The following is a 27964-nucleotide window of genomic DNA, read 5'->3' as shown; positions in this document are numbered from 1 at the left end:
TCACCCTGGCGTGACCAAGAATTGATTTCTACAGGAGAATCAATCCCCTTAGCTGGTACAGCTGTGGGTGGGAGAGAAAGGTGACTCACATCAAGCGGGTCAGCAGGCTGAGGCTTAGAGTAATCTCCATTAAATACTAATGGTGTTCATGGTGGCAATTATGGCTTGCTGAGCATCGTTCTGCTTGCCCCCTGGTTGATTAGGGCGAAGCTTGGCAAGCTTTTTTGTTTTTAAAGCTTTGGCCGGGTTACGGGTTCTCCCAGTTATCTCTTGGACTGAGTGCTGCTTTATCAAGATTGGGACCGAGGGGTCACTGGTCTATCCAATTACAGGCTCCTTGCACACTAACAAAAGATTTAATTCCTTTCTTCCCCCTTCCTTTGCACCACAGGGGGCAAACAGTTCTATGCCTTTAAATAATGGAGGATCTGCTCAAGTTTTTAATGCGCCCTTGGCCAAATTCCCAACTGTAGCAGCACTCTACATCAGCTGAATCCCCAGCAGTTTTCGTAAGGGATAATGCTGGCAATCAATGCTGGCATACAAATGTGTAGGGCCATGCAGCAGCAAGCCGTAGCTCCACCATAGAGGGCCACCTCCGTATCCACCCGGACCCTCACTACTCCCAGGAAGCACCTAACACGCTTCTCAGAGGTTGCTGGCCCTCGCACTTTACGTTGCTGTTTCATAGAGGGATACCCCTCTCACCTCAAAACTGACCCTGTACCGTGCTTCTCATGAAGTAGCTTTTTCCCTCAATACCCCTATCCAAAAGGCCACCTAACAGAGGCCCGCTCAGGTCCATGCAGCTGCTGACAGGATTAATCTGTTCGCTGTCGCAACAGACAACCACACCGGGCCAGCAACTTCAACTGAGCAGCGCAGAGTGCAGTAGAGCACGGGGCACCAGTCAGCGGTCCCAGGAAGCAGTTCTCTAGATGTGGAGCAAGACTGGAGCTCGACTTGCCTCCCAAAAAGTTGGCCTGCTAGTCATGCAGGAGTAGCTCCTCCGCTAAAGGCGGAAGAGTGTCACCCAACTGCTCTCAGAGCAGCGGAAATGAGAGAAAAAAATTGATAACAAAGTTAGTTTAATTTTACTTTCTGTGGGGGTGGGTTAGGGTGGGGCGTGGCCAGTGGCTCCGGGAGGAGGAGTGGACTGTGCACACTAAGTGCACACGACTGCTTGGCCAGTCGTCTCGGGCCGGCCAAGCAGTCATGCACACTTTATATATTCCCCACCCAGGCTGCATGCCTGGGTGGAGGAATTGCCCAGGCCCCAAGTCTCCGTCTAAACTCCGAACTACGAAGCTTAGACCAATCACAACGCTGCAATGCAGCGTTGTGATTGGCTGAGGGGAGCCCGTGTCCTTACGGACTTTTCAGCAAGGAGAAGGGACAGAGGCGGCCACCACACGAGGAGGTAAGTTTAAAAAAAATATATATTTTGCTCTCCCACGTTCACCCCCTTTTCCCTGCCAGCCGCCCTGTTGTCACGTGACTTAGGAAAAGAAAATACCCCTTTTTTAGTAGAAAGTCTAAATATTTTAACGGACTTGAAAAAGGCTTCGCTTTTAATTTTTATAATAAATAAATTGTGATTTACATGCTTTATGGTTATGATAAACCAAATAAAGTTATTTTTTGACTGACTGACTTGTCACGTGACGTAGATGTTGATGCTGCTACTTTGGTATGAGACATGGGCCATGAAAAGAAAACAGACCAGGCATCTAGATCAAAACGAAGCCTAATGGCTCAGTTGCATTACTGTAAGCCATCTATATAAGCGAAAAATGTTTTTTTAAGTATGACCCAACATGTTGTCCAATACTAATTAGGAAAATAGATGGAGACATTAGTGGACAGGGGCTCTTCAAGACAATTTTACCTGTATGGGGTGAAGTGAACTAGCTAGCAAGAGGCAACCAGACCTGAACTACATACAGGGTAGAAATCAACAAGTGTTTAAGAAGAGCATGTCAAAAAACAAAACCCAATCGAGGTATTTGATCTTGCTTCAGACAGAAATCTAGTGATCTGAATAGTCTGCAGGGATTACAGAATACAGCATTTCAAGAATGCTTTAAGGAACTGCCTGTGAAATGATGTTTCAAACGCCTCTATCAGATCTGTTATTTAAAGGACATGAAAAGAATCTCAAGGCATGAAGTGGAGTGAATATACTTTGGTAAGGAGCAGAGAGTTCAATGTGTTGGCAGAGAGCAAGCTATCACTGTCTACCCACACCAGCAGCTCATTTATAATTTATGAAAAGAGGTGGGCATGTAAATTTAAGCCATTCATGTTAAGCCATAGAACATCTCCAACAAAGCTACCATGGACGTGGAACGTCTAAATCTCACTAATGAACATCGCCAGAAACTAGGCAGCAGCCATAGCTTTCTGATGGTGAAGTGGTGGATGGAAGTGTATCAAATGAGCCAACTCAGAGGGTTACAATTGCAAAACCAGCAGCATTTACACTTTTGCATATCCTTCTGGGAATAAGTGTTAGTGATGTAACAAATGCAAATGGTACAGACGAAAGTGTAGCTTGAATATTAATTCCCATGTTTTTTCCCCAAATTACCCCTATTATATTTTACTTTTGGCAGCAGAGCAGTTTGCGGCACTCCTAGAGACTCCTCCAAATTGAAGATTGGTCATCGTGAATGTTCTCCCTTTGGTTAGTCCTTAAAAGAGAGACCTTTATTGGTCTCTACACCCTCAGTCCCTCCCAGCTCTGCCAGGGGAAAAGGTTTTTACATTTTTGGTAACTATGAGCACTGATGGAAATCGTCTACTTGCCGCCCAAAGAAAAGTTTAGAGTTGCTTGGCCAACTGGCAACCCTTCATTTTTTCCCCTTTAAATAAATGTAATATTGGTGACAATTATGTGCAATATTACTGACATAATAACCCTTTTCGGATATTAGTAAGAGTTAGGTAAAGTAGATAACTGTGCTAACATCATCTGTGCCCTTGTTACTAGAGTTTACCTAGCCACAACCGATTTAGAAGATAGAGGATGAGCTCAGCCTACACAGGGAAATCCCACTTTTTCCTACTCCTCCTTTGTTTTAGCCTGTGTGGGGTAAAGGCCTTTTGGTTTCATGCCGGATGAGCAGTTAGAAGGTGCAACTGAGCATCTGCACTCAAGTAGCAACTGTTTCTGTTTCACACAGTTCCTGGGGAAAGAAAACATGACCCAGTCTGATTGACCGGACTTATGAAATTGTAAAGATGTTCTGGACTATGTCTGGCTGGCAGCATTTGACTGCTTAACTTTGGAAAAACACCCTGCAGCTAACAGCACATTGTGTGGACTTAAAGCCTCTGTGGACCCATGTGCTTAAGGTACAATTCAGAGTTTGGAGCCAGCTTGCTGCCTACTTTGTATGGTTAGGATTGAGCCTATGGCTCTTCTGAAGCACTGCTTGACTGCCTTCCTGCTGACCTTGTCCTGCGTGAAAGCCCCTTGACCTTCCCAAGGAGTCCATCACCAATGAGAGACGCTATATCCCTTACCACAAGACAGATAGGATTGACAATTTGTGAAGGGATAAATGGAGCTAAACGGACCTGCACACTCAACCAACACTGAAGATTTACTAGATTTAGAATCATTATAATATTAGAGTCCGGAATCCTTACAATATTAAACAATGTATCAAATTTAAAATCGATAACAAACATCAAATTAACAACAATGGCCAAAACTAAATTAATTCTCCAGTTGCAAATCCTTAGACCATGCCTCTAATCCAGTTCGGTCTTAAAACACATTTCCAAAAAGAAACATTCCTGCATAAGCTGATCATTTAGGCAATTATTTCCCAAGAAGCCAGTCATGCAAAAGACAGACGTGCATGATCCAACACGTGTTTCGAGGTTAACCTTCTGTTTCTTCAGGGATTAGAGTAACCACTTTCTGATCTGTCTGATTGGGCCCAATGATCATTCAATCTCACCCAAACTTAACCCGTTGAACGTGGCGCGAATTCCGCCGTGATGCAGGCATTTTAATCAGTGGGCAGGGTTTGGACGGCCGAGGGCCGTCCCCCGCACACGCCCACCGTCACTTGGGCCTGCCAGGGGCCGTCCTCAGCATGGTATGGGTTAATACAACCTCAATTACACCATCAAAGCTGTAGCAAAACTCATTGTCCACTCTCTTTTGCATTTGTCATTGGCACCATTCATTAAGACCATCACCTGTTCCAAAAATAGAATTCTTAGATGAAGCTGGTCACCAAATGTACAGCTCATTGACTCCTTGTCTATCACCCTAGAAACTCCACCAATTAACTCCATATTCAGATTGCTTCAGCAGATAGTATGGGGAAAAATGGATAGGTGGATGGAAAGAAAACCTTGGGGATTAGATCTGAAGGGATAAGTTATAGAGAGAAGATTAGAAGTATTCCAATACAAAGTCTACTTTCTAGATCTCATCCTGTCAGATTGAGTCCACTACCATTTGTTTGATACGAAGAATCACACAATCTCTATGAATCTGAAAGAATGGTTCTTCTAATGTTTGTGCCTGAAGCTCACTTACACATATTAGTGAGGTGATAGTGTGAAAAATGGCCCTTTTTGCGGGGTTATCCCTAAACCTTTTGCTTCTTCCTCCCTTGATTTTCCTGGCCTGTGATTGTTGGCAATAGGACTCTGGGCACTTTACCACTGCTGATCAGTGCTAAAGTGCATATGCTCTCCCTGTAAATTATTACTGTGATTGGTTATCCATGATTGGCCTATTTGTTTTACCTGTAAAGTCCCTAATAAAGGGCACTGAGTGTGCCAGGGCTGGTAACTCAAATGCTACTAGTGTGCCTGCAGCACTGATTATGCTACCCACATGAGTAGCCCTAAAATGGTGCCTCAGGCCTGCCACCGCAGTGCCTGTGCGCAGTCTGTGTACTGCCATGTTGTCCTGGCCAGTGTACCCACTGACCAGGCCTGACCATTCCCTTTTCTTACACATTGGACACCCTATGGTAGGCCCAAGGTACCCCCCTGGGCAAGGTGCAGTGAATGTGAAAGGTAGGACATGTACTAGTGTGGGTGACATGTCCTGATAGTCAAATACTGCCAATTTAGTTTTTCACTATTGAACAGCCATCTTGCCCATAGGATAGAATGGGGAAATGCTGTGTCCCATGTGTACCTGCATATCTCCCCATAGGAGCAAGATGGGAAGCTGAAGCCTGGTATCCCTGAACTCAGAATTTAATAACGCATCTTTTAGGAAAGATGTTTTTTAAATTCTGTGTGTGAAAATAGCACTTTTTAGAAAGTGGCTATTTTTCTGTTCAACCTTTCTGTGTGCCTCTGCCTGTTTCTGTATTGACTGTCTGGTTTGTGAGTGACAGGGGCTGGGGATGGCTGCAAGAGGCTGGGGGGTCAGCCCTAGGCTGAATAGACCTATCTACACTTAGAGTGGTGGGATGAGTTGCACCTGGGCCTGAATAGGACTGTGCATGCCTTACACAATGCTGGCTCCACCTGCTGTGGTGTGTCTATTAGCCATGGCCCACACTCAAAAAGGAAGAAGACCTGCCCTGGCAGAGGGCACCCAGAACTGGTTGGGACTGGATCCTGGACCCCTCACACCTGAAGAACAAAGACTTTGGGGGTATAAGAGTAAGACCTAAAACCCCTGTAATTTAGACTACCTCTGCAATCAAGAGGAATCTCTGCTAAGAAGATCAGCTGAAGAGACTTAGGAAGACTGCCTTTGCTGTGTGTTCTGGGGCTGACCTGCAGTTTGCTGTACCCACTGAAGAAGAGAAAAGGGGACTTTGCTGTGTGCTGTGCTTCCCCCCACCTGCTTGAGAAAAAGACTTTGCTGTGTGCTGTGTCTTAAAAGAGTCTCCAAGGGCCAGAGGAGAGCTGGCCTCCTGTTCCCAACTCAGGGATAAAAAAGTTTGCCAAGGACTGCTATAATCTACTTTGCATCATGTGCTGCTGTTTCCTGGGGTGAATTGCGTGCCCCCAGAACGGTATACCTGCTGTCTGGCCTGCTAACGCGCTTGGCTGCTCTCCAACAATACGGAGAGTGCCGCGTTCATCATCACCGCCGCCGACCCAGGAATGGAACAAAGTAGCGAGCACCGGTGTCTCTTTCCCACTGGCCCCTGATTTGTAAAAGATTCAATTGATAATCACCAATCACCAACGTACCTCAAGCTGTACGCCCGAGGCCGGGTTCGCCTTAGAGCAAGTGCTGTGGAAACCCCTTGCCGGCATAACCGCTGCGGGCCCGTAGCGTCATCAGCAGGGATTTTTTCCCACGGGGCGAGCCTCCCAATAACTCAGAGGCTTGGCCCGGCTTTGCCGCACTAGGATTTGTTCCCGCCCCGTAACGTCACCGCCAAGGTCGCGCTCGGATTGATTTCCGTGGGGCGAGCCTCCCAGTGACCCAGAGGCTTGATTTTGTGGCCCGCGCTGACAAATAGGAAAGGAACGTTCCCTCACAACCGAGGGGCTTGACGCTGGAGAGCTGCGCAGGGAGTCCCCTAACAACAAGGCTTCCCCGCTCCTCTAACTGGGACAGGACAGCCGGGAGAGCCACGCAAGACGGAAGCTGCCTCTGATGCTACGCACACTGCCAAGCAGTCGTTCCTCCGCCGCAACAAAGGTAACACGTGCATTGGCGCCCCAGGGTTGATTTGAATGTAGAACCAGCAGCCTTCACACGCACTCGCGCCCTTGTGACCCGGGGGGAACTGGTGACTTCAGCTTTAGTATTAGTATTACTGAACGGTGTGAATACAAGGGACATTGCAAAGTTAACTTTTAACAACAGAAACCTACCAGTTTGCTTTATTACGGAAAATTACTAAGAGAACAATGCCAAAGTAAACGTTTTTCAAAAGACCATGTCTAAGGAAGGAGTAATTTATGTATATGCATTTTTGGGCATTTTGATCTTGCCTAAACTAGATAAAGATATTTATAGTTTTATAAATACCTGTGTGGTGTCAATTTGTGGTGTTTCACTGTGTTACTCTGCGTGTTAGTGCAAACACTTTACACATTGCTTTGGGGATAAGCGGTCTGCTCGTGCCAAGCTACCAAGGGGGTGAGCAGGGGTTTTCATCAATGTGTTACACCCTTATTCTGACTAGAGTGGTGGTTTCTGCCTGACTGTGGCGCAAGCCCCAGCCAACCAGAAATGCCATTTCTAACATTGGTTCGAACAGATGGCAATTAAGAAAGCAACCTTCCAAGAGAGAAATTGGAGGGGACAGTTATGTAAAGGTTCAAAAAGTGGACCCATAAGTCTTGTTAGAACAATATTAAGGTTCCATACTTCCATACCTCAAAATGATTAACTGACTTTATCATTACATTTCATATACAGAACTAAAATGTAATTATTGTGGTCATAAAAAGTCTGTTTAAATGTATAGTTAAATTATAAAAAAGTTACTTCCAGGTAGTAAACTTACATGTGTCAGGATCTCCCCACAGAACAGATAGTTGAAGTGGAGGTCAGGATTTACACTCCTAGGTTTGAGAATGGTTGGAAAATGAAAGTGTTTCTAACAGGCCCATTGGTCCTAAGGCACTCTAGGGGTACTCTGAATAGTAAGATGTGAAGGATGGCCTCCCATAAAAGGCCTCTACCTGCTGCAGGGTCAATGACTGCCTGGGAAACTCAGGGTATGTTGGGACCAGACTTGGGATGGGCCAGAGACAGGGTAAGTGAGGCAGAGTCGGCTCCTTAGTGTCGCCTGCACAGCTTCTTCCAGGAGTGGGAGCAATATGAAGGAGAAGAATCCTGTTTTGACTTCTTGTGTTTATAATTAGACTGGTTTTTCAACTTAAACTTACCAGAGGACGGAGGCTTGGATCGTTCCAGGAACAGGAAGCCTGTGTCTGGCAATGTGCAGTTTTGCATTGCTCTCCCCGATGGCCTTTGGGAGCATCTGAACGCAATAGTTGCAGGACTTCGGGCCATTGTTGGACCTTAAACACCACTGTCTGCTTTCAGGTGACTATAATTGCTTTTTACAGCTCCAGAAAGGTATAAAGCCTGTGATTTTCAAGAAGGACATTTTTCAACCGAACTAGTTTGAAAAGAATGTTTTATAAGGGTAGAACACTGTCAAAACATTGTGTGCGGAGCTCCAGATCCACATCCAAGTGCGCTGAAAGAAAGTGACTGATGTCAGTGCGCAGGCGTGGAGTCTACATCCAGCTCCATTTGGTCACATCCGGTAGTGGCAGAAAGCTGCTGGAGAATCATATGACACCTTCTACTAGTACACAGTAGAAATTGCTGAAAAGGTTCCCAATCCAGGCTTGGCGAATGGAGGAACCCATAGGTGAGCAATCAGCAAATATTACCCATCTGAAATTTTCTTACCAATAGGACATTCTTCAGACTAATGGGAACTTAGCATTGAAACAAAGCAGGCACTGCTACTATCAGTTTGTGCCCTTTTCAAAGTAAAGGTAGGACACTTTATGAAGCGCTAAGGCATTCTCCCAAAGAAAAAAAATGTGGTCCGGAAAAAGATAAAATGTACTCTGTAAGAAATGGCAGCGAGTCATAGCATTTGATTAGGTTTAGAAGTATGTTCTAAGCAATAAAGAGACTAAAAAGGCCATGCTGATGGATCCAGGATCCTTTCACCAGGAGCTGAAAATAAACGAAGAGTTCTAACTTTCACTGGCAGTGTACATGATATGACAGTAGTGTGATACACTCTCAAATGAGCAGCAATATGTTTTCATCTTTTGTAGGTCATTTGGCGATGAGGCTACTTTTCTCGCTTACTTTTATTATAAACAAGGTTTGTGGAACAGCTTTAATAGTGACATTACCCATTTTTACCCCCCCCCCCCCCTCCCCCCAGAAAACAGATCTTCAAAAACTTAGTGAAAAACACTGAAAAGTTGGCTTTTCAAAAAGGGAAGTTTAATGTGTATGATTTATAAAAGGCATTCTGGTGTCCTGGGTGCAGTCAGGGCAATTCACTGCTTAGGATTGGACATGAAGATTCCCCGGGGGAGAGAAGAAAGAAAATCTCTATCAGAAAAAAACGTCAAAATGAAGAAGTCAAGTGCTCAGGGATTCTTTCACAGAAGCTGGGAAAAAACAGAAGCAACTGCCAGTAGAAGTATGACAGGATTCTGTAGGCGATTACTGTCCCTTGTCAAATTCGAGTTCTGAAATACTGCTGCATGGTATGCGCCTTTTCCCTCGTCTTCAACTTTACTTTATAAAAAGCTCCAGACGCACAAGTTACTTACCTTCAGTAACGATATATCTGTAAGAAACAGTAGTTAGTGTTAGATTCCTTACCTCAGACTGGATCTGGAAAGTTTTGCGTAGAAGTACCCTTGCGCGTCGGTGGCCGGCGCCCGCGCCCTTCATCGGCGTCGTTGGCGCCGTGATGACGTCGGAGTACTTAGACGCCGCCCTCGTGCACTGACGTCAGTTCTTATACACAGCTTTTCAGCACCAGAAACGCAGAGCCATGATAAAAACAGACACTGGTGCCATGAAACTAGGGCCCTCAAAGGGAAGAACCTTAACCCTAGATATCGGTTCGCAGAACAGGGAGGATGGGTGGGGCGGTAAGGAATCTAACACCAACTACTGTTTCTTACAGATATATCGTTACCGAAGGGAAGTACCTTGTGCATCTGAAAGAAACAGGTTAGTATTAGATTCCTTACCTTAGAATAGATACCCAAGCAATACCAACCCCGGTGGTGGGTCTGCGAACCAAGATCACACCAGAAAGTCCTGGAGCACGGAACGGCCAAAGAAGCCATCTCTCTGGACTTGGCTGACCAGGCAGTAGTGTATAGCGAACGTGTGCAGCGAGGCCCACATAGCTGCCTGACAGATGTCCGGCAAGGGGACTCCCTGTCCCAGGGCAGTAGTAGCTGCGTGGCCCTAGTGGAGTGGGCACGCAGCCCAACCGGAGGCTCCTTCTTAGCCAGAGAATAACAGGCCTTAATGCACAAAACAACCCAATCCAGAAATGGTGCGTTTGTGCACTGTCTGTCCCTTCTGAGCGCCCACGTAACCAACAAAGAGCTGGTCGTCCACCCGGAGCTGGCGTGTGCGGTCCAAATAAAATGAGAGCGCATGTTTTGGGTCCAGACGGTGGAGCCTCTCTCCCTCTTTTGAGGGATGCGGAGGCGGAAAGAAGGTGGGCAAGGTGATGGACTGCCCGATGTGGAAGGCTGTAACAACCTTGGGCAGGAAAGAGGGACGTGTTTTTAAGACAACTTTGTCCGGATGGACAGAAAGGAAAGGAGGCTTAGAAGAAAGAGCCTGGAGCTCACTCACTCTCCTGGCAGAGGTGATGGCAACCAGAAATGCAGTCTTAAGTATTAGAAGACGGAGAGGACAATTGTGAAGTGGCTCAAAGGGAGCCCACATCAAATAAGTTAGAACAAGGCTCAAGTCCCACTGCGGCATTACAAAAGGAACAGGAGGAAACATGTGAGTGATGCCCTTCAAGAATCTATTTACAACAGGGTACTTGAAAAGAGAAGGCTGATCAGGAAGCCTTAAGAAGGCTGAAATGGCAGAGAGGTAGCCTTTGATAGTGCCCAGAGCAGAGCCCTGCTAGGCAAGTGAAAGAAGAGAGAGGAGAACCTCTGAAAGAGGGGCAGAAAAGGGATCCACAGCATTTGCAATGCACCATGCCACAAATCTGTTCCACCTGCAGGCGTATACCGCTTTCGTGGCGTGACGCCTGGCTGCCAGAATGACATCACAGACTTCAGGAGGCAAGTCAAATGGCCTCAACTGCCGCCACTCAATCTCCACGCATGGAGGTGGAGACTGGACAGGTTCGGGTGGAGGACCATCCCCTGCTGCTGCGACAGAAGGTCCTCCTGAAGAGGCAGACGAATCGGGGGATCGACTGACATGCTGAGTAGCTCAGGATACCAGTATCTTCGTGCCCAGTCCGGGGCCACATGGATGACTTGGGCCCGGTCGCGCCTGATCTTCTTCAGCACTCTAGGCAGAAGTGGTATAGGCGGAAAGGCGTACAACAGACCGCAACTCCACTCGCGACGAAAAGCGTCAGCGAGCCAGTGCCGTCTTGGAAATTCCAACGCGCAAAACTGATGATATTGCGCGTTCTCTTCTGTGGCGAATAGATCTAACCAAGGCTCTTTCCACTGCCGAAAGAGACCTTGCGCCACGTCCGAGTGCAGATGCTATTCGTGATCCATCATGCACCGACGGCTGAATTTGTCCGCCCTGGCGTTCAAGGAACCTGCCAGGTATTGAACCACCAAGGTGACGCCCTGGTGTTCCAGCCATTGTCAAAGGTGCAGAGCCTCCTGGCAAAGGGTCCACGACCCCACCCCGCCCTGCTTGTTGCAGTACCACATGGCGGTGGTGTTGTCCGTGAACACCTGCACTACACTTCCCCGGGCAGAGGAAGTCAAGTCGGATCGCCCGCAGCTCCAGAAGGTTGATATGGAGCCGGGACGGAGCCGGGACTGCGCCGGAGACCAGAGGCCTCTGATCTCCGCCCCCCCCCCCCCCCACCATGTGGCCCCCTAGCCCAGGAGGGACGCATCCGTCACAACTGCGTGCTCCGGTTGGGGTAGGGAGAGGGATCTGCTGCTGACCCAATCGCAGTTCGTAAGCCACCACTGCAACGGTCTCGCAGTGCCCTCCGAGATCAGGACATGGTCGGACAGGTTTCCCTGATGCTGGGCCCACTGAAACTTCAGGTCCCACTGCAGAGCCCGCATCCGCCACCTGGCGTGATGCACCAGAAGGATGCAGGAGGCCATCAGCCCCAGAAGCCGCAGCGTCAACGTAACTGAGACCCGGGATAAAGGCTGAAAGATCTGAATCAGAGCCTGAATATCCCGAACCTGCTGTTCGGGAGGATAAACCCGAAACTGCGCCGAATCCAGAACCTCTCTGATGAAGAGGAGCTTTTGAGAGGGATCCAGGTGTGACTTCGGCACATTGATGGAAAACCCCAGCAAGTGCAGGTCGGCCGTAGTCTGGAGGTGGCCGACGACTGTCTGGGGCGAGCCCGCCTTCTCTAATAAAAGAGAGAGGGACCCCAAAACCCAAAGGGATAGGGTTCCACAATTGACGTTAGTCTGAAAGAAATTCCCCTTGAGTGAAATAGCAACAGTACATAAGTACTCACAAGCATACAGACAACAATTTGCAGGGAAGCAATGTAGATAAATAGGATTTGAATACTATATGTGAAAACACTCTCAAAATATTTCAAATTATAAAAACAATTTATTAAAGATGCATTACATTGAATAAAAACAGATATTTGGGAAACATATAAGGACGGTACAATAATCAAATAAAAACAACATTCAATTAAAAAAGGAGTGTACAGGAAAAAAGGATAGAACCCAATCATAAGACAACAAATTTGGTTTCCTCCTTATTGTGTATTCCTAGATTTACTCCTTAGGCGTCGACGCGTTTCGGCGGTGTAAACATATTAATCCGCCTTCAACAACCAGTCGTCGAGATAGGGGAAGACTGACACCCCTAATCTGCGCAGATGAGCTGCGACCACTGCCATCACTTTTGTGAACACCCGTGGGGCGCTGGTAAGGCCAAAGGGGAGCACGGTGAACTGAAAGTGCTCGTGGCCTACCATGACCGCAGGTAACGCCGTGGGCTGGCAGGACGGGGATGTGGAAATAAGCATCCTACAAGTCCAACGCTACCATCCATTCTCCGGGGTCCAGGGCAGCGAAGACCTGAGCCAAAGTCAGCATCTTCAACTTCACCTTCCGGAGGAAGCCGTTGACGTTCCGCAGGTCCAAGATAGGGCGTAGGCCCCCTTTGCCATTCTTGGGAACCAAAGAGTAGTGGGAATAGCAACCACACCCTTCTTCTGGCCCAGGAACGCGCTTGATGGCCCCCTTGGCCAAGAGGGCCGATGCTTCCTCTTGCAGAAGTTGCAAGTGATCCCCCGACATGCGATGGTACTGCGGTGGCATGGCTGAAGGGTCGCCTCGAAGGGGAGGGAGCCCTGGAGACCTTGAAGCGTTCAAGCGCATGCTCTGCCTTGCCACCAAAGAGGTGGCTGCCATCGAACGGCATGTCCATGAAGGTGTTCTGAACATCAGCCGAGAAGTTGGCGGACCTCAGGCAGGCGTGGCGGCGAACCGCCACCGTCCTTGACATCGCCCTGCCCAGCGAGTCCGTGGTATCAATACTGCGCTGAGTGTCGTCTCTCCGCAAGGGGTTGAGCGAGCTTTCCCCGCGGGACCCTCAGGGAACTCCGGCAGCACGGCCGCAACCGTAACCCACAGAGAGTGGGTGTAACGGCCCAAAAGGCAAGCAGTGTTGACTGACTGCAACCCCAAACTGAGGGAGGAGAACAGTTTCTTGCCAAACTGTTCATACCTTTTGGATTCCCGATCTGGAGGTGCAGTCGTGAATGTGGACTGGGAAGAAGAGGCCTGGATGACCAGGCTCTCGGGGGTGGGGTAGGTGGACAGAAAACTAGGGTCGCCCGAGCCGGGCAGTGGCGCCGTTCCTATCGACAGGGGAAACTGTAGCGGGCCTAAACCAGGTGCCCAACAGGACGTCCGTGAGAGCCTCATTAAATGGCAGTAGAGGCTCCGGAGAGCCTGCCTGCGGTTTAAGGACCTCCGTGAGGATGTTAGACCTCACAGTCGGGACAGGGAGCTCAAGAGCCAAGGCCTTGGCCGCCCTCGTCAGCACCATACTATAAGCAGCCCCCTCCTCCGTAGCCACGGTCAGAGGGGAGACAAAGCCAGTGTCAGGTGAAGTGTCGAGACCACTGTCTTCCCCTAGCTCGTCTCTCCAGTCCTGAAATGACTGACACTCCCATGTCAGACCCCCCCCCCCCCCTCACCCTCGCCCTCCATCTCCTGAAAATCAGGTGCAAAGGATGGAGCCGGATCATAGAAGAATTGCTCTTCTGCCGGCGTCGAATGCGGCATTGAGCGACGCCGGTCCGACACCGGATCCGGACCGAGGGAAGAACCAGGGACGGCATCGTCCGGGGACGGCCCCGGGGGAGACACCCTAGGGGTCGACAGGTCGACCAGTGGCGACTCTGAATCGGATCCAGCGGGGCCCTGCGGCGCCGGGACTGAAGTCGCCAACGCCGCCGGGGCCGAAGCACCCGACGGCGCCGAAGCAGCCAGTCTGCTTGGGCTCCCAGCCGGGACCGTGGGGCCCGAAGGCGCAGTGGAGCCCAACGGAGGAGAGAACGACCTCATGGCCATGAGGAAGGCAACGATCTCCTCCGGCGTCGCGTTCCGCCCACGGACCGGCGGGTATGGAGCAGGCAGCGACGCCTGCGGCTCTGGTGGAGCCGCGTGGGCGGTGTCGCCCGAACCCCCGGCCCACATCGCCCGAGTGTCGGGGGGGGGGGGGGGGGGTAGGGGGGGATGAGTCGGAAGAGCGATGTCGCCTCTTCGACTTCTTTTGTCTCTTACCTGAGGACTTGGAGCCTGACTAATGGCGACGACTCGCCGAGCTTCGACAACTGTGGCCCCGCGACCGGTCCCTCGACCCCCTCCTGGACCGGGACCCTGAGCGGCGCGGGCCGACTGCTGGATCTCAAGGCGCTTACGCGACCACTCACGCCTAGCCTCTGACGCCAGAGCCCGGCAGTCAGGGCACGACTTGTCGTCGTCATCGGCCCCAAGGCAATAGAGGCACCAGCGGTGGGGATCGGTAACCGACATCAGTCGGTGGCAATCGATACAGGGCTACCGGCACAGAGAGTCGTAAAGACTCGAAGAGAGATCAAAAAGGATCGAAAAAAGTTTCGTCAAAAAGTGACTAAAGTACTGCTTCTTCCGGATCTGCGCTTGCCAGCGCGGAAAAAAGAAGAACTGACGTCAGCGCGCGAGGGCGGCGTCTAAGTACTCCGACGACATCATCATGGCGCCAACGACGCCGGACGTGGAGCCGCAGACGACGCCTACCGACGCGCAAGGGTACTTCTACGCAAAACTTTCCGGATCCAGTCTGACGCCTGGGGATATTCTAAGGTAAGGAATCCAACACTAACCGGTTTCTTTCGGATAGTATAATCTAACTACAGCTTCATGCTGAGGAGCAAATAAAACAATTCTATATAGTCTACAAACAAAAGTGCTTTATGATCCTGCATATGAGTGAGACTACTGAGACAGACTGTCAATGAAAAGTAGAAAGAAATAGTATAAAGAAACTCCATGCAGTTGATATTTTGAACATGAAATAGCAAGCCATCCAATAAGAGTTACTGCAGAGTACTCCAAACCTTGAGAAGATATCTTGTCTGTCAGTTAACAGCTCACTTTGGACTCTGAGTATGTGGGTTCTAATGTTAGCTTTGGCAGTTGAACCAAAAGGTGGGTGGTTCATGCCAAATCTCCAGGTCCCTGTTACTGAAATTTTAATTATGTTTAATTCAAGCATATTAACACCCGTTCTACAGTACGCGGTCTAGCAATGTCTCCAATTGCATGCTTTCACTCCCCTTTGATCAATAACTGTTCAAGAACCCTACTCAATATAGAGAGGGAATTAGTTGCGCCATCTTAAAGAAAGTTTTGTGCAAACTAAATTCATACAATAGTACGTTCAAAGAAAACATACCTTTCTAGTTCATTCTGTAGTTCTTCTTGCCTCTCAAGTTCTTCCAGTCTGGCCCATAAATCCTTTTCAGGATAGACTTCAACCTCGGATTGGTCTTTTCCCTCACCATTAGCAAGAGCAGATTCAAATGTATCAATAGCCTTTGGTTTGGAATGAGGTTTATGAGCTGTTCTGTTTGTTCCTGTACGTTAGAGAACATGCATGCGAAAATACAATAAGCCATACCAAATGTATAAAAGTAGAACAACATAAATATAATATTATAAAGGCTTGGCAGTTTTATAGACAAAATGTTTTCAGTTAAGTCTCTCAATAGCATTGTTTTCTTAACTTAGCAATTGGTGCGACACTCATTACATGTTTGCTAGTTTGTGGTCAGAATCGTGGTATGTGGGATGGTTGGTAAACGCTCACTCAAAATATAGAGTGTTTGGGGAGGGGGGGCAGCCCCAGAGGCTGTTCCATTCACAGTAGCATAGGTGAAACGGATTGCATATATTCTAAATTTATTGTTATACCAAAGGGGCATGGGAGAATGCTCAAAATTATAAAGTTGCACTTAAGGTAACTTGACCCTTGTCTTTGCTTGTTTGTATTATCAGTCTGTAGGTGTCAGTGGCAGGATTTGGAACGGTTTGCGTAGATAGTTTAATAGTGTTTTAGAGGTCATAAGCCACATATCTCTGTAATATCTCTGTAAACATCCCTCGGCAGTTCCTTTTTTCTGCATAATAGTGTGGTTGAGAGCTGGTTTAGCTCCTGCAACATATTCCGTAAGTACAACCTAGCCCAAATTCCTTCTTTCTGCTTGGATAGCTAATGGCTTACAACCATATGCTTCATGATCATTGCATGGTTATCCAGCGCATTCATGCAGTGCGGGTCTTACTATCGGTAAGATGTCTCTACAAATACGCCTGGTGTGTATATGCAGCATGGCTTCACTGATCCATAAAGCAATGTTGGCTCTCTTAAACATAAAGATGATAAAAAGAGCAAGTACAGAGTTTCACCCACCCGGCATAATGGCATGCATCTTTCCTGAAAGTGAGGGAACATTTCTAGGACCTCCCAGTCTCAGATCCTCTCTTGAGAGGACACCAACACAGCCTGCAGGCAAGTGGTACGGGTAACCCCAGAAAGCTACTGTCAAACTTTAATTTCTTTCACCTATCCACTAAAAAATGGATTACTTGTTTCAGCTCTGTTGTCATGGGGCAGGGCATGTAATGTTTAGGAGCTGAAGACCTCTCAGGATACCCATTCCTTTATTTATAGATGCTGGTCTACCATTAAGTAGAATCCAACTTCTAGTGGGATTGTGAAGGCCACAAGTCACCACTATATACATAGAGAGACATTGAAACAGTCTGTTTTTAGACATCTTCATAGAGAAACAAGCCCTCTACAAATGGGAACATGAGGTGTACGTCTCAACCAACTCAAGTGACTTTGGAGACGAACTGGGGAGGCCAGTCCAGCTTCTAATTTGGTTGGACTCTATCCTAGCACTATTCTAATTTGTAAGACCACTCTCCCCAGACGTCTTTGCCATTGGTTGAGACTGTCATGTTATGTTTTTTTTTTGTAAGCACAATGCTACCTATACCAGTGTCTTAAAGCTGAATGGAAGGGCTGAATTAAACTAGGAAAATGTGACTGCTGAACATATAACCAGGTCTTTAAGGCTTTCCTAAAGAGCAACATGGGCATGGCCAAGATGGCGAGCAGGTAAGACATGCTTCACACCGTCTCCCTGCTCCCGAGTACCTGATTCGGCCCATAACAGCGAATTGCACCTTCCGGAGGTCCGGGATTGAGTGGGAGACTCCCCTCCAGCCAGTCAGCGCCTCTGGAAAAGAGTAAATTGGGGGCTGGGGCCTGCCTGACGGCGAAATCGGGATCCGCCTGACTGCGCGGCAGTGAGGGAAAAATGGCAGGCGGACCCAGCAGGTCGAGCAGAGGCAGTTCGATCCGCTGGAGAGCTCATGCCAGCCTCAGGAGAACAGAAGACTGACCACGGGCGTCTACTGGGCAAGGTGAGAGACTTGACGGTTCCCTGCACAGAATCCAGCACCGGAGCGACAAGGGCGGACGCACAGGCAACCAAACCAGAGTGTGGCCTAGCAGACCAGGCGTAACCTAGCAGTTGTGCGGCAGAGGTGGCGTAGAGACTGGTGGTAGTGCCGCAGCCAGGCCCCCTTGGAGCATCGGCCAGAAACATCGACAAGGGCTCGCAGGTAAGTGAAGAATCAGAGCTGGGGTCCAGACAGAGCTGGGCGAGTGCCAGGGCTAACATGCCGGAGTGAGGCCTAGCGGGCCCACATCGCTCAGTCGCAGAGGAGCTGCGGTGGTGTCAGGACCTGCTGAGTGGCGGTAGCCCAGCCGAGCACCGTCCAGACACACAGACTGGCGCTCGCTGGTTAGAGAAGGGTGCTGAGCAGAGGTCCGGCTCGGAGGCGGAGAAGCAGGCAGACTCCCGCGTAGCGTTAGAAGAGGTGTAAGCACGACGGGATAAGCCATTGAAGTCTGAGATCGTGGAGGAAGCACAGAGGGGCCCAGCGGGCTGCCGGAGCTCTACAGAGGGTGGCGACCCTCACTGAACAAGAGCAGAGAACAGAGTGCAGCTGAACGGCCCGGGAGCCTAGATGGAGTCAGCAGGGTAGCGACTTGGGGCCTAGCAGCTCAACATACAGATGGGAACTAATTGGAGGGCCCTTAACTGGGAGGCACCACCCACGGCGGGAAGAGGGTAAAAAGAGTGGCAGAAACCGTGGGTAGAGCACTAGCGAGCTGTGGTTCATCTGCCTGGTCCTGAGGTTTCTTGGAAAACAACAGCAGGGGGCATATAGGCTGTTAGGGGTGGCTGGACACCAGGCAGAGCCCAGACACGGTCCAAAACACGACAACACACCACGGGGGTAGCTCTGAAATGTGGAGCACCTGGAGGATGCAACTAGCCAACTGTGGGAGCATCACAGCAAGGCACAGCACCTGGAGGATGCAACTAGCCAACTGTGGGAGTATCACAGCCGGAGAGAGGCCCGAAGGCAACAGTACAGGTACGACAGCAATTCCACCGGCGCAGTGGACAGACAAGGGAGGGTCAGCAGAGAAGCGGATACCAGTGCGCCGGAGAGCGAGGTACTAACCCGACGTCAGTGAAGACAGAAGAGGGGCCTACTGGAGAGTGGCCAACAGCACAACAAGCCGGCGGAGGCCGCACCCACAGCATCTCGGCCAGAGCAATCGACTGCAGTAGGTGTCCAGAATGCAGATGGCCCACGAGGGAGAAATAGCCTCAGGCGAGAGAGACGGCAAGGGGCAGAAGCAACAGGGCACCACCAGGGGGAAGGTGAGAGGCGACTGCTCAGAGCTTACATTTCATGGGGACAAAAGAGAAGGCGTAGGTGGCTGCAAGGAGCGGCACCGGCAGTGAACGGCAATTGCTCTGCGGAAGTGGGAAGAGGTCTCAACATATAGCGCACCCCCAGGACAGACACGAAGAGAAACCTCGCCGGGCCTGGCCCTCTCAGCACGCAGGAGGGCGACTGCTCTACCCAGATAGAAGCCACAAGTGGGAGAAGTGCGAGAACTGCTGTGGGCCGGCGAAGAAACAGTGGTCATGTCCACAGTAAGGAGCAAGAAGGACGGTAATTTAAAAGACCTGCTAACTAAGCACCTTTCCCCGCCAGCTGCAGGGGGCAAGACACAGACTCCCATGACGGCCCAGTCACACATGCCTTTCTTGAGACACTTTTCAGCACGTTGAAGGACGACTTTCATCCGCTGAAAGGAGAAATTGCGAGGGAGATAAAGACGGTGCGTCGGGACATTGACGCTCTGGGCGAAAGGGTGGCATCCATGGAGGATCAGGAACAGGCCAGAGTTGACGAAATAAAGGAGCTGCAGCAAGAGGTGATCCGGCTCAAAGAGCAGCAGATTGATCTCCATGCACACACAGAATACCTGGAAAACGGGTCACAACGCAATAACATCAGCATGAAGGGAGTGCCCTCGAAGGAAGAAAGATCGGACATCAAGCAGTACTTACAGGGCCTGTTCCGGAGCATTCTGGAAGTTCCTCCAGACTTCGACATGAAAATAGACCAGGCTCACTGAGTGGGCCTGCAGCGGCGAGCACCTGCACCTCCACCGGACATCCTGGCTGATCTCCCAGACTTTCAGCTCAAAGAACGCATTCTTCTGCGGCCCGAGATAAGCAGCCCTTAAGATACCAGGAACACTATTGTCCTGTACAAGGACGTGGCACTAATAACCCTCCTAAAGCGCAAGGAATTCAGAGTGGCCACTGCGCATCACCGCAATCAGGGAATCCTATATTCCTGGGGCCACCTGTTGTGTAGTTCCTATATTCCCAATAGGCTCTGAGCATTGAAATAATATATCCTATAGTTTAGACGTAGGACTGAGGTCGACTAGGTCTCTATCGAATGTATTAAACTTAATATTGAGTGTGCCATCTAACTCAGAGGTCACTAGAAACTTTCTCAAATACACAAGAAGGGATTAGTTTCTGCCAACCGCATAAACATGACAACTTTGTTTCCCAAGAATAAGAATTGTATCTCTAGAGTCGCGGAAACAATAGATAAATATTTCACTCAGTCAATCGTACATGCTTCGTTTCAACAGAGGTGCAGAGAACTAGAGAGATGGGCGTTTTCAATAAAATGTTTAATTGAACAGTCTTCTTTCTCATGCGAGTAAAGTGAACTGCTACAATTGTAATGCAGGCTGCAAAGTACATTGCGTACAGCGAGAATAGTATTATAAAATAATACTGTAAAAGCATTGAAGGGTTTCTAAGCCATATAAAAATACATACATAAATACACAGGCTAAAAAACTCAACTAGTGCTTCAAAAATACGCCTACCCCAATGTACCTAACCCAAGTCTAGTACGCGAAAGGGAGTAAGTATTGTGTAGCATAGGTTTGGTTTTCTTTGCCAAGAATATATCCAAGAATTCTCTTAGGTTCTAATCAGCACCATACCTTTAGTTTAGAATGAAGGAGGTCTGGTATCTCTGTCTCAGGACTCGATTTCCCAACATCCCGCAAGGGGAGCTTGGAAACACTGGAGCTGGATTCTCAGCAAGAGAAAGGACAGCTTCTCGATCAGGGCGTCAGCTGGAGGGTCGGCTTCCTTCGGCACTTGCTGTAGCGAGCTGCGTCGGGCAAGTAGATAGTCGAGCTGCTCCGAACCATCTTGTCTTGCTAGAGCAAGTGAAGGCATATTTATACCTTGACGGTGCCTAGTATGATGTAAAGTTGAGCATAATAACGTCAGAAAAGAACCCCAAAGGAATAGTAGTTCTTTGTAAAGTCCATGAGTTCTTGGACAAATCAATACTCCAGCAAGGGGAGGTCCCGGACTGCTTACGTCGATTTTCCAAGAAATCGTTGTGATGTTTTGGTATGTTTGGAAGTAGCCATGCCTGTACTTGGACTGCATGGACTATGTCTAAATAAGGGTATCATTTCTATGCATATATTAGGGCAATGTGAATTGTACCTATATAAGGGCATGAATTCGGAAATTTCGCTCGGATCCTAAAACGCCATACAAGACCCACTCCACTTTATTATGTTCGATATTACTAAGTTTTAAGCACATAAAAACATATCTAAAGCATGATGTGTGAAAAACCCCACCCAAAATACAAAATAAATGCATTCAAAATGGTTGTACACGAAAATGGCATTTGTGCTGTACGCATATTAAAAGAAATGTTTTAATTCAAAGCATATAGTATGACATTGGAAATGCTATCTGAATGAATCACTAAAATATACTTATGAAATGGCTCAAATACAGAAGAAAAAAAGTTGAGACCATTCCATGACAATTTATAATTCGTTTTGTTGTGGACGAGGTCAACTATTGTCCCTTGGAAGTATTCAAAATATTCTTGTTCTCTATGAATAGTTCTACTTTAAACAGATTACTTTGTGCCCAAAAAAAAAAAAAAAAAAGATTCATTTTGGAAAAAAAGTCAAATCGTAGAAAAATAGAGTTCCAAAGTTAGAAGATTGTATTGAAAAGTGAAGGTCGAACACTGTGTGCAAACTTCAAAAGTCAGTCTCATTGTTTGGAGAAAACCTCAAATCTTCTAAGCTAGTAAAGAATTTGTCTACTACAGTAGGTGAAAGTTGGACTACCTCGTTAAGCAGATCGATTGCACGAAAATGAGAAGCATCGCCGTCAGCGTCAGCCGCATTAGCAATGTTCGAAGGAGATGGTACCTGTGTGCCTGCCGCTCCAAGTATCTCACCGTCCGCATGTTGGGTCTGAGATATCAACGAATGTCATCATCAGCATTGGTAGCCGCTAGGGACAACACAGTGCATGAGCTGTTACCGGTCCAAGCAAAGTATCAACATCCATTGGCAGGACTGATGGGAGGGTCAGACAGATGTCTAACACGCATTCTTCTCCACATATCAGGCATTGTAGAACAGGTAAGATGCAATCTTGCCAGATTGATCGGAATTATAGAAACCACGTGGTATTGAGATCTCTTAAACGAGCCAAGCCCAGAATCTGTATCATGAGCTCACAACACTTCATTGCCAGGAGAGTGTTCTCTAAGGTAATCTTGGTGTCGCTGGTGACTTTACTGCCATATCGGAGCAGAAGGAACAAAAAAAGTATTCCTGCTACGAGTCCCACAATGAGAGGCAGGCCGCCGAACACAGAGTGGACGAAGTTTGGAAATATGCTGAGGACTGCTTCAAACGGTGCTAACAGTCTCGAAAAAACTGTCTTAAATACATGTACAATACCACTGGTATCAGACATGTTTAAGATACAACTTAACATTTCTGCGAAATGTATAGGGCAGTTTGACGATAAAAGGGCATGCATCTCTGCAGAAGACCTAGCAACTTGCAGTGCATAGGTCTTTTTGGACAAGGTCAGTGGCACAGGTTTTTGTAAAAGAATGGCTTTCATTCTGCTTAAAGTATCAATTCGTATAGAAGAGATGTTCAGTGAAGGTCATAACGGCGACTCCCCGTCTGTCTTGGTTTTAGGAAACAATACTTGCATACAACAAGTGACCCTGGCTTTCACAGTTACGAGATGGGCTATTCCTGGCAACATGCCACAGCAGATGTGATCATTCAACATAATATAGCTTCCATTAGAAAGCTGCCTAAAAATTGGATCTATCACTGCAGCTGGAGAACCTTGCGGGTGGCAGGATAAGTTGGTCGAAGAACCATCGCAGGCCCATGTAAGTTAATACCTCGACATAAAAGTGTACCGCTTAGTGCGCTTTTGCAGTTTGTACCACTAAGAAATACTTATTTTCCCCCACTCCAACATCTGTGTGTATATGGTAAAATCCCAGGTTGACTTGATGTATTCTTTACCTAACCTTTCATATACGCCAGCTGGTATAAGTTTCAAACAATACTGAAAATGGAAAATTATGACAGGCAGAGTGATTGTCCCGTGCATTAGCCATTCTGCTGCAGGTTTTTCCCAAAACAGTTAATGGTAATCTTTCCAGTTTCTCAATGCTCAGCACCGTATAGTCTGCTCCTCTTTGTGCCAAAGTTATTTGTTTATCTGTAAGGTTAAATACAGAAAACAATGACTTGGTGTTGATTAGACGCCATGGCACATAGCCAGAACGAAGATTTTGCAACATCCAGCCTAAATGCATTATAGAACACAATTGTGACTGGCCATGCTGTAACATGAGCAAGTCATGTTCCATTATGTCTATGGCAGAAGATACTATGCTGTCCAAAGAATAAATTCTGGATGACCGAGTCGTTAACTCATTGTCAACTACAGAGAGAAATTTCTCTAAATTAATACGATAAATTTCTCGTATTCGTTCTGCAGTCTCTGCTTGTGTCGCTTTCCAAGCTGCATTATAAATGGCATATATACCAGCATATATAAAACGTTTATGATGCGTTTTTTTAGGTCCTTGTGAGAAGTCCCTTAAATCAACGCCATCTTTAAGTAAAGATTAGTGTTGTTTTAATCTCTGTAAGTGTGGACTTTAGAAGCCACTCAAGGCACAGTTTTCCTACACTGTATGTCGTTACTATTTCTGGATGTTGTCTCTACAAAAGTCAAAACCTAATGTGGACAGCTGAGCATAAAAGGCCGCAGAAGAAATTTGCTTATGTTTAGTCAACATACTTTTTATTCCGGTCTTAACATTTTTAAAGTAAAATATTTCTGGATTTGAGTCATTAAAACCTGAGAAGTATGGAAATTTTTCATAAAATGTTTTTGAGCAACCCTTTGGTGGCATTGGACAATGTTCCCATTGATTAAAAGTATAAACATTTCTAGGGTTTGCAGATTTGTGCAAATAATGATGACCATAGTGATTATAACAGTACATTTATTCATAATCTGATGAACCTTCTAAGTTTTCATGCTTTGTACATTTTGCAGACATCTCCAAGTCCAACATCATATTATTAACAGTCTCAAAGTCCCAATCATCAGGATAGGTACTAGATGAAACAAAGTCACTCAAGGAAGCCTTGAATGCTCTGCAGGACCAAAGATGTCATCATCAGTTCTGTCCCAAGCTATACCACCAGGTATAGGAACTGCTGTGATGTTCACTGATGACAAGTACCTTTGTTCACAATGAGATGCTTTGTGTGGCGTGAGGAGTAAGTTGATGTTCTTACTTGCTGTGTCCTTTTTACTATATCTTCCATTTATCAGCATTCTCAAACTTAATACAAGAATTAGACAAAGTAGGAGAAAAAGTACACCCAACACAATCGATATTTCAATCCATGGTGAAACTAGATAAGTCTTTTCCAGTTGATGAAAAAGTTCTGTTGCTTGTTCTTTGAAAGTTTTTTGTTGGCGTTGTTTCTGGTTCACTGGGATCCTCGGAAAACGTATCAAAGTTAATGAAATAGCCAGAGGCAGTTCTGTCAATTGTTGGTATTGCATCAGGATTACTTGAAATCGCTGTGGCTACTGGGTCCTTTGTCATTAGTATAGTCAGATGCTATATCATTGTAGACAGGTGTTTCTTGACAAACTGTTACTTGGGTCTCAAGAGGCACAAGTTCCATGGCTTTATTGCTTAGTCCTTTTTGCACTGCAGATTCCTCAAAGGTGATGAGTCTCTCAGTTTGAACCTCTTGGATAGTAGCCATATTTGGTTGTCTGCTACATCTTTGGAATCCACTTGGCCTACTACTTATGATTGGCCACATGATGTGGTTTTACCAGGTCGATATATATGAACCTGTTCTGCTTTCTTCCAGCAAGGGGCAGCAGTAACACTGTTCTTGATCCGTGGATTGCTAGCACAGGTACTGGTTGTCTGTAAGAAGGCCCAAATTCCTTCTTGTCCGCGATCTTTTCTCTGACTAGATCCCCAATTTTTGGAATCCAGGTAACCCTTGCTGGGACAGGTGGGTCCCCTTCAGTGGTCGTTGGCTTCTGCAATGTGTTGCTTTGACTTCTTGTTTCATTTAAGTCCTGCAAAACAGCCAAACAGTCTTTGATATCAAAAGGTTTTTGTTCTACCACTGAAGTGGGACGATCAAGGTCCTGGACAATCATTCTAGTTCCAAAAAGGATTTCATATGGAGTGATTCAACCCAGAGAACTTCTTGGCAGATTGTTTAGACTACGTTGGACACTTATTAGATGTTCGACCCACCCGTCACCCGAGCCCAATACCCTAGCTGTTATAGATTGCTTTATGTCCTGTTTTTTTCTCTCCACAACCAAATTTCCCTCAGGATGGAATGGACTAGCATACCGCAATGCAACGCCCAGATTGGCCATGGCCTCCTTGTAAGCCTTTGAGTTAAACGCAGAACCCTGGTCAGAATGTAGCATGCCGACTGCGTATGCGCCGATAAAGACTCGCAAGTCTTTTATAACAGTTCGGGCGTCAGCCGAGTGCGGAGACCACATCCAAATGAATCTTGAGCACGAATCCACTGCGACCATGATATATCGAATAGTTTCTTACCTGTCGGTGTAGTTTTGCAGCTTGAAGATCTTTCTGGATTCACTATGCTGTGCATATTCCGCGGTCTTGTGGTTGGGTCCGGATTCGTAGTCTTTTCTTTGTTTTTTTTTGTTTTTATTTTTTGTAGCCCTTGTGGGCGTCGGCGTCACACCTCCTCGGGTGCATTTCCGGTGACGTCGGCATGCTTCCTGCGGAAGCTCCCACTCTTGGGCGCCATCTTCGGATTCTTTTTTCCGTGTTTCTTTCGTTTCCGAAGCAATGGCAATGTTCTATTTAGGTGAGAATTTTTTACTGCTCTGTCCTTATATTCTCTTACTTCTCTCCCTTTTTTTTTTTTTTTTTGACCACCTCTTCTCTCTCAAGCCTCATCTTTCTGGCGGAGGTGGGTGGGTTCGCTAGTGAATCCAGAAAGATCTTCAAGCTGCAAAACTACACCGACAGGTAAGAAACTATTAGTTTTGCAGTGTGAATCTTTCTGGATTCACTATGCTGTGCATAGATTTTGTAGCGGTTTCTCATTTCTGTGGCGGCTGGGTGGAAGATGAGGTCTGGTTTCTGAATATATGCTGGAGCACCCTTTGTCCGACTTGTGCTTCTTTGTTCATCTGAACATCCACGCAGTATGCTTCGTGAATGTGTGCACCGAAGCCCATGTTGCCGCCAGGCATATGTCTTGTATGGGTGTATTGGCCAGAAAGGCTATTGTAGCCCCCTTTTTCCAAGTGGAGTGGGCACGTGCCCCCTCTGCCAGTTCTTGTCCTGCCCTTTTGTGGCAGAGTTGGATTGTTTGCGCGATCCAGCGTGCAATAGTGGTCTTAGTTACTGCCTTGCCCATGTAACTGTTGGCGAAAGACACAAAGAACTGTTTCGTTTTCCTGTGTCCTTTTGTCCTTTCAATGTAATGCATGACCGCCCTTCTGGCGTCCAAGGTGTGCAGAGCTCGCTCTGCGCTAGTGGTTGGTTTTTGGAAAAAACTTGGTATCTGTATGGACTGGTTCATGTGGAATTTGGACACCACCTTCGGCATGAAGTGTGGGTCGGTCCTCATCACAACCCTATCATTGTGTATTTGTAAGTAGGGTTCCTGTAGCGTTAGCGCTTGCAGCTCGCTCACTCTGCGTAAGGACGTTATTGCAACCAGGAAAGCAGTTTTCATAGTTAGCATCTGTAAGGGGGCCTTGTGAAGTGGCTCAAAGGGCTCCTTCATGAGTTCCGTCAGGACTACGTTTAAGTTCCATGCCGGTGGTGGCACACGCTTGGGTGGTGCGATCCTCTTCGCTGCTTCCAGGAACCTCTTGACAACTTGTGATGTGAAGAAGCTTCTGCCCATCTCACCCCTTGTGTAGGCCACTATAGCTGCCAAGTGAACTCTCAAGGAGGACGAGCTGAGGTTTTTCTCCAGTAAGTGCGTCAGGTATTTTAGCACTGTGGAGTCCTTCATTTTATTGTGAAGTCTTTCCCGCCTGCACCACATCGTGAATCTTTTCCACTTTGCGACATAGCACTTTCGTGTGCTGGGCCTTCGTGCCTCCCGAAGGACCCTGAGGGTGCTCTCTGGCAGTCTCAAATGTGCGAACTCTATGTCCTCAGGAGCCACGCTACTAGGCTCAGGCTCTCTGGCTCTGGGTGCAGCACCTCTCCGTTCTGCATGGAGAGCAGGTCTTTTCTTCTGCCGAATCTGTGGGGTGCACACTGTGTCATCTCCATGATCTGCGAGTACCATGTCTGCCTCGCCCACTGTGGCGCGACCAGTATCAGGGTCATGTTGCTCGCTCTGCACTTGCTCAGTACTCTGTATCAGTGGTATCGGGGGGAAAAGCGTAAGCAAATGTCCCGGACCAATCTATCCATAGGGCATTCCCAAGGGACCCTTGTTCGTGTTGTCTGGATGCGAAGTTTCGGCGATTCGCATTCTGGCGTGTTGCAAACAGGTCCACTGATGGCGTTCCCCACCTGTTGAACAGCCACCTTGTCTCCTGAGCATTGAGCTCCCACTCGTGGGATGCCGATGTCTGTCTGCTCAGCCAGTCTGCCTGAATGTTCTCCTTCCCTGGTAGGTGTATGGCTAGCAGGTCTATCTGGAGAGGGATGGCCCATCTCCATATCTCCTGTGCCAGCGTTGTAAGCGTTGTTGACTGTGTTCCACCCTGTTTGTTGATGTAGAACATCGCCGTGGTGGTGTCTGTCTGCAGCAGCACCCTTTGCCTGTACAGTCTTGTCTGGAAGGCTTTCAGTGCAAGGAAGGTTGTCTTCAATTCGAGGTAATTGATGTGCTTTGTCGCATCTGCTGGCGTCCAAAGACCCCTCACTTTGAGTTCCTCCATGTGAGCGCCCCATCCCTTCA

At 47.7% G+C, this 27964-nt stretch overlaps 1 protein-coding gene across 1 annotated transcript in view; it reads right to left on the bottom strand.

The window, feature by feature from the left end:
• URI1 (URI1 prefoldin like chaperone) overlaps positions 1 to 27964 on the bottom strand; it is a 466682-nt gene that overhangs the window by 93044 nt on the left and 345674 nt on the right. Inside the window, exon 7 of the mRNA XM_086947708.1 lies at positions 15614 to 15794. Coding sequence (XP_086803834.1) covers positions 15614 to 15794 — 181 coding nt within the window. The remainder of the gene's footprint in view (positions 1 to 15613; positions 15795 to 27964) is intronic.

This window comes from Lissotriton vulgaris, chromosome 12 (assembly GCF_964263255.1).
Source record: "Lissotriton vulgaris chromosome 12, aLisVul1.2, whole genome shotgun sequence".
Lineage (NCBI taxonomy): Eukaryota > Metazoa > Chordata > Amphibia > Caudata > Salamandridae > Lissotriton > Lissotriton vulgaris.
The sequence above is the reverse complement of the archived record's forward strand: the minus strand, read 5'-3'. Positions and strand labels throughout refer to the sequence as shown.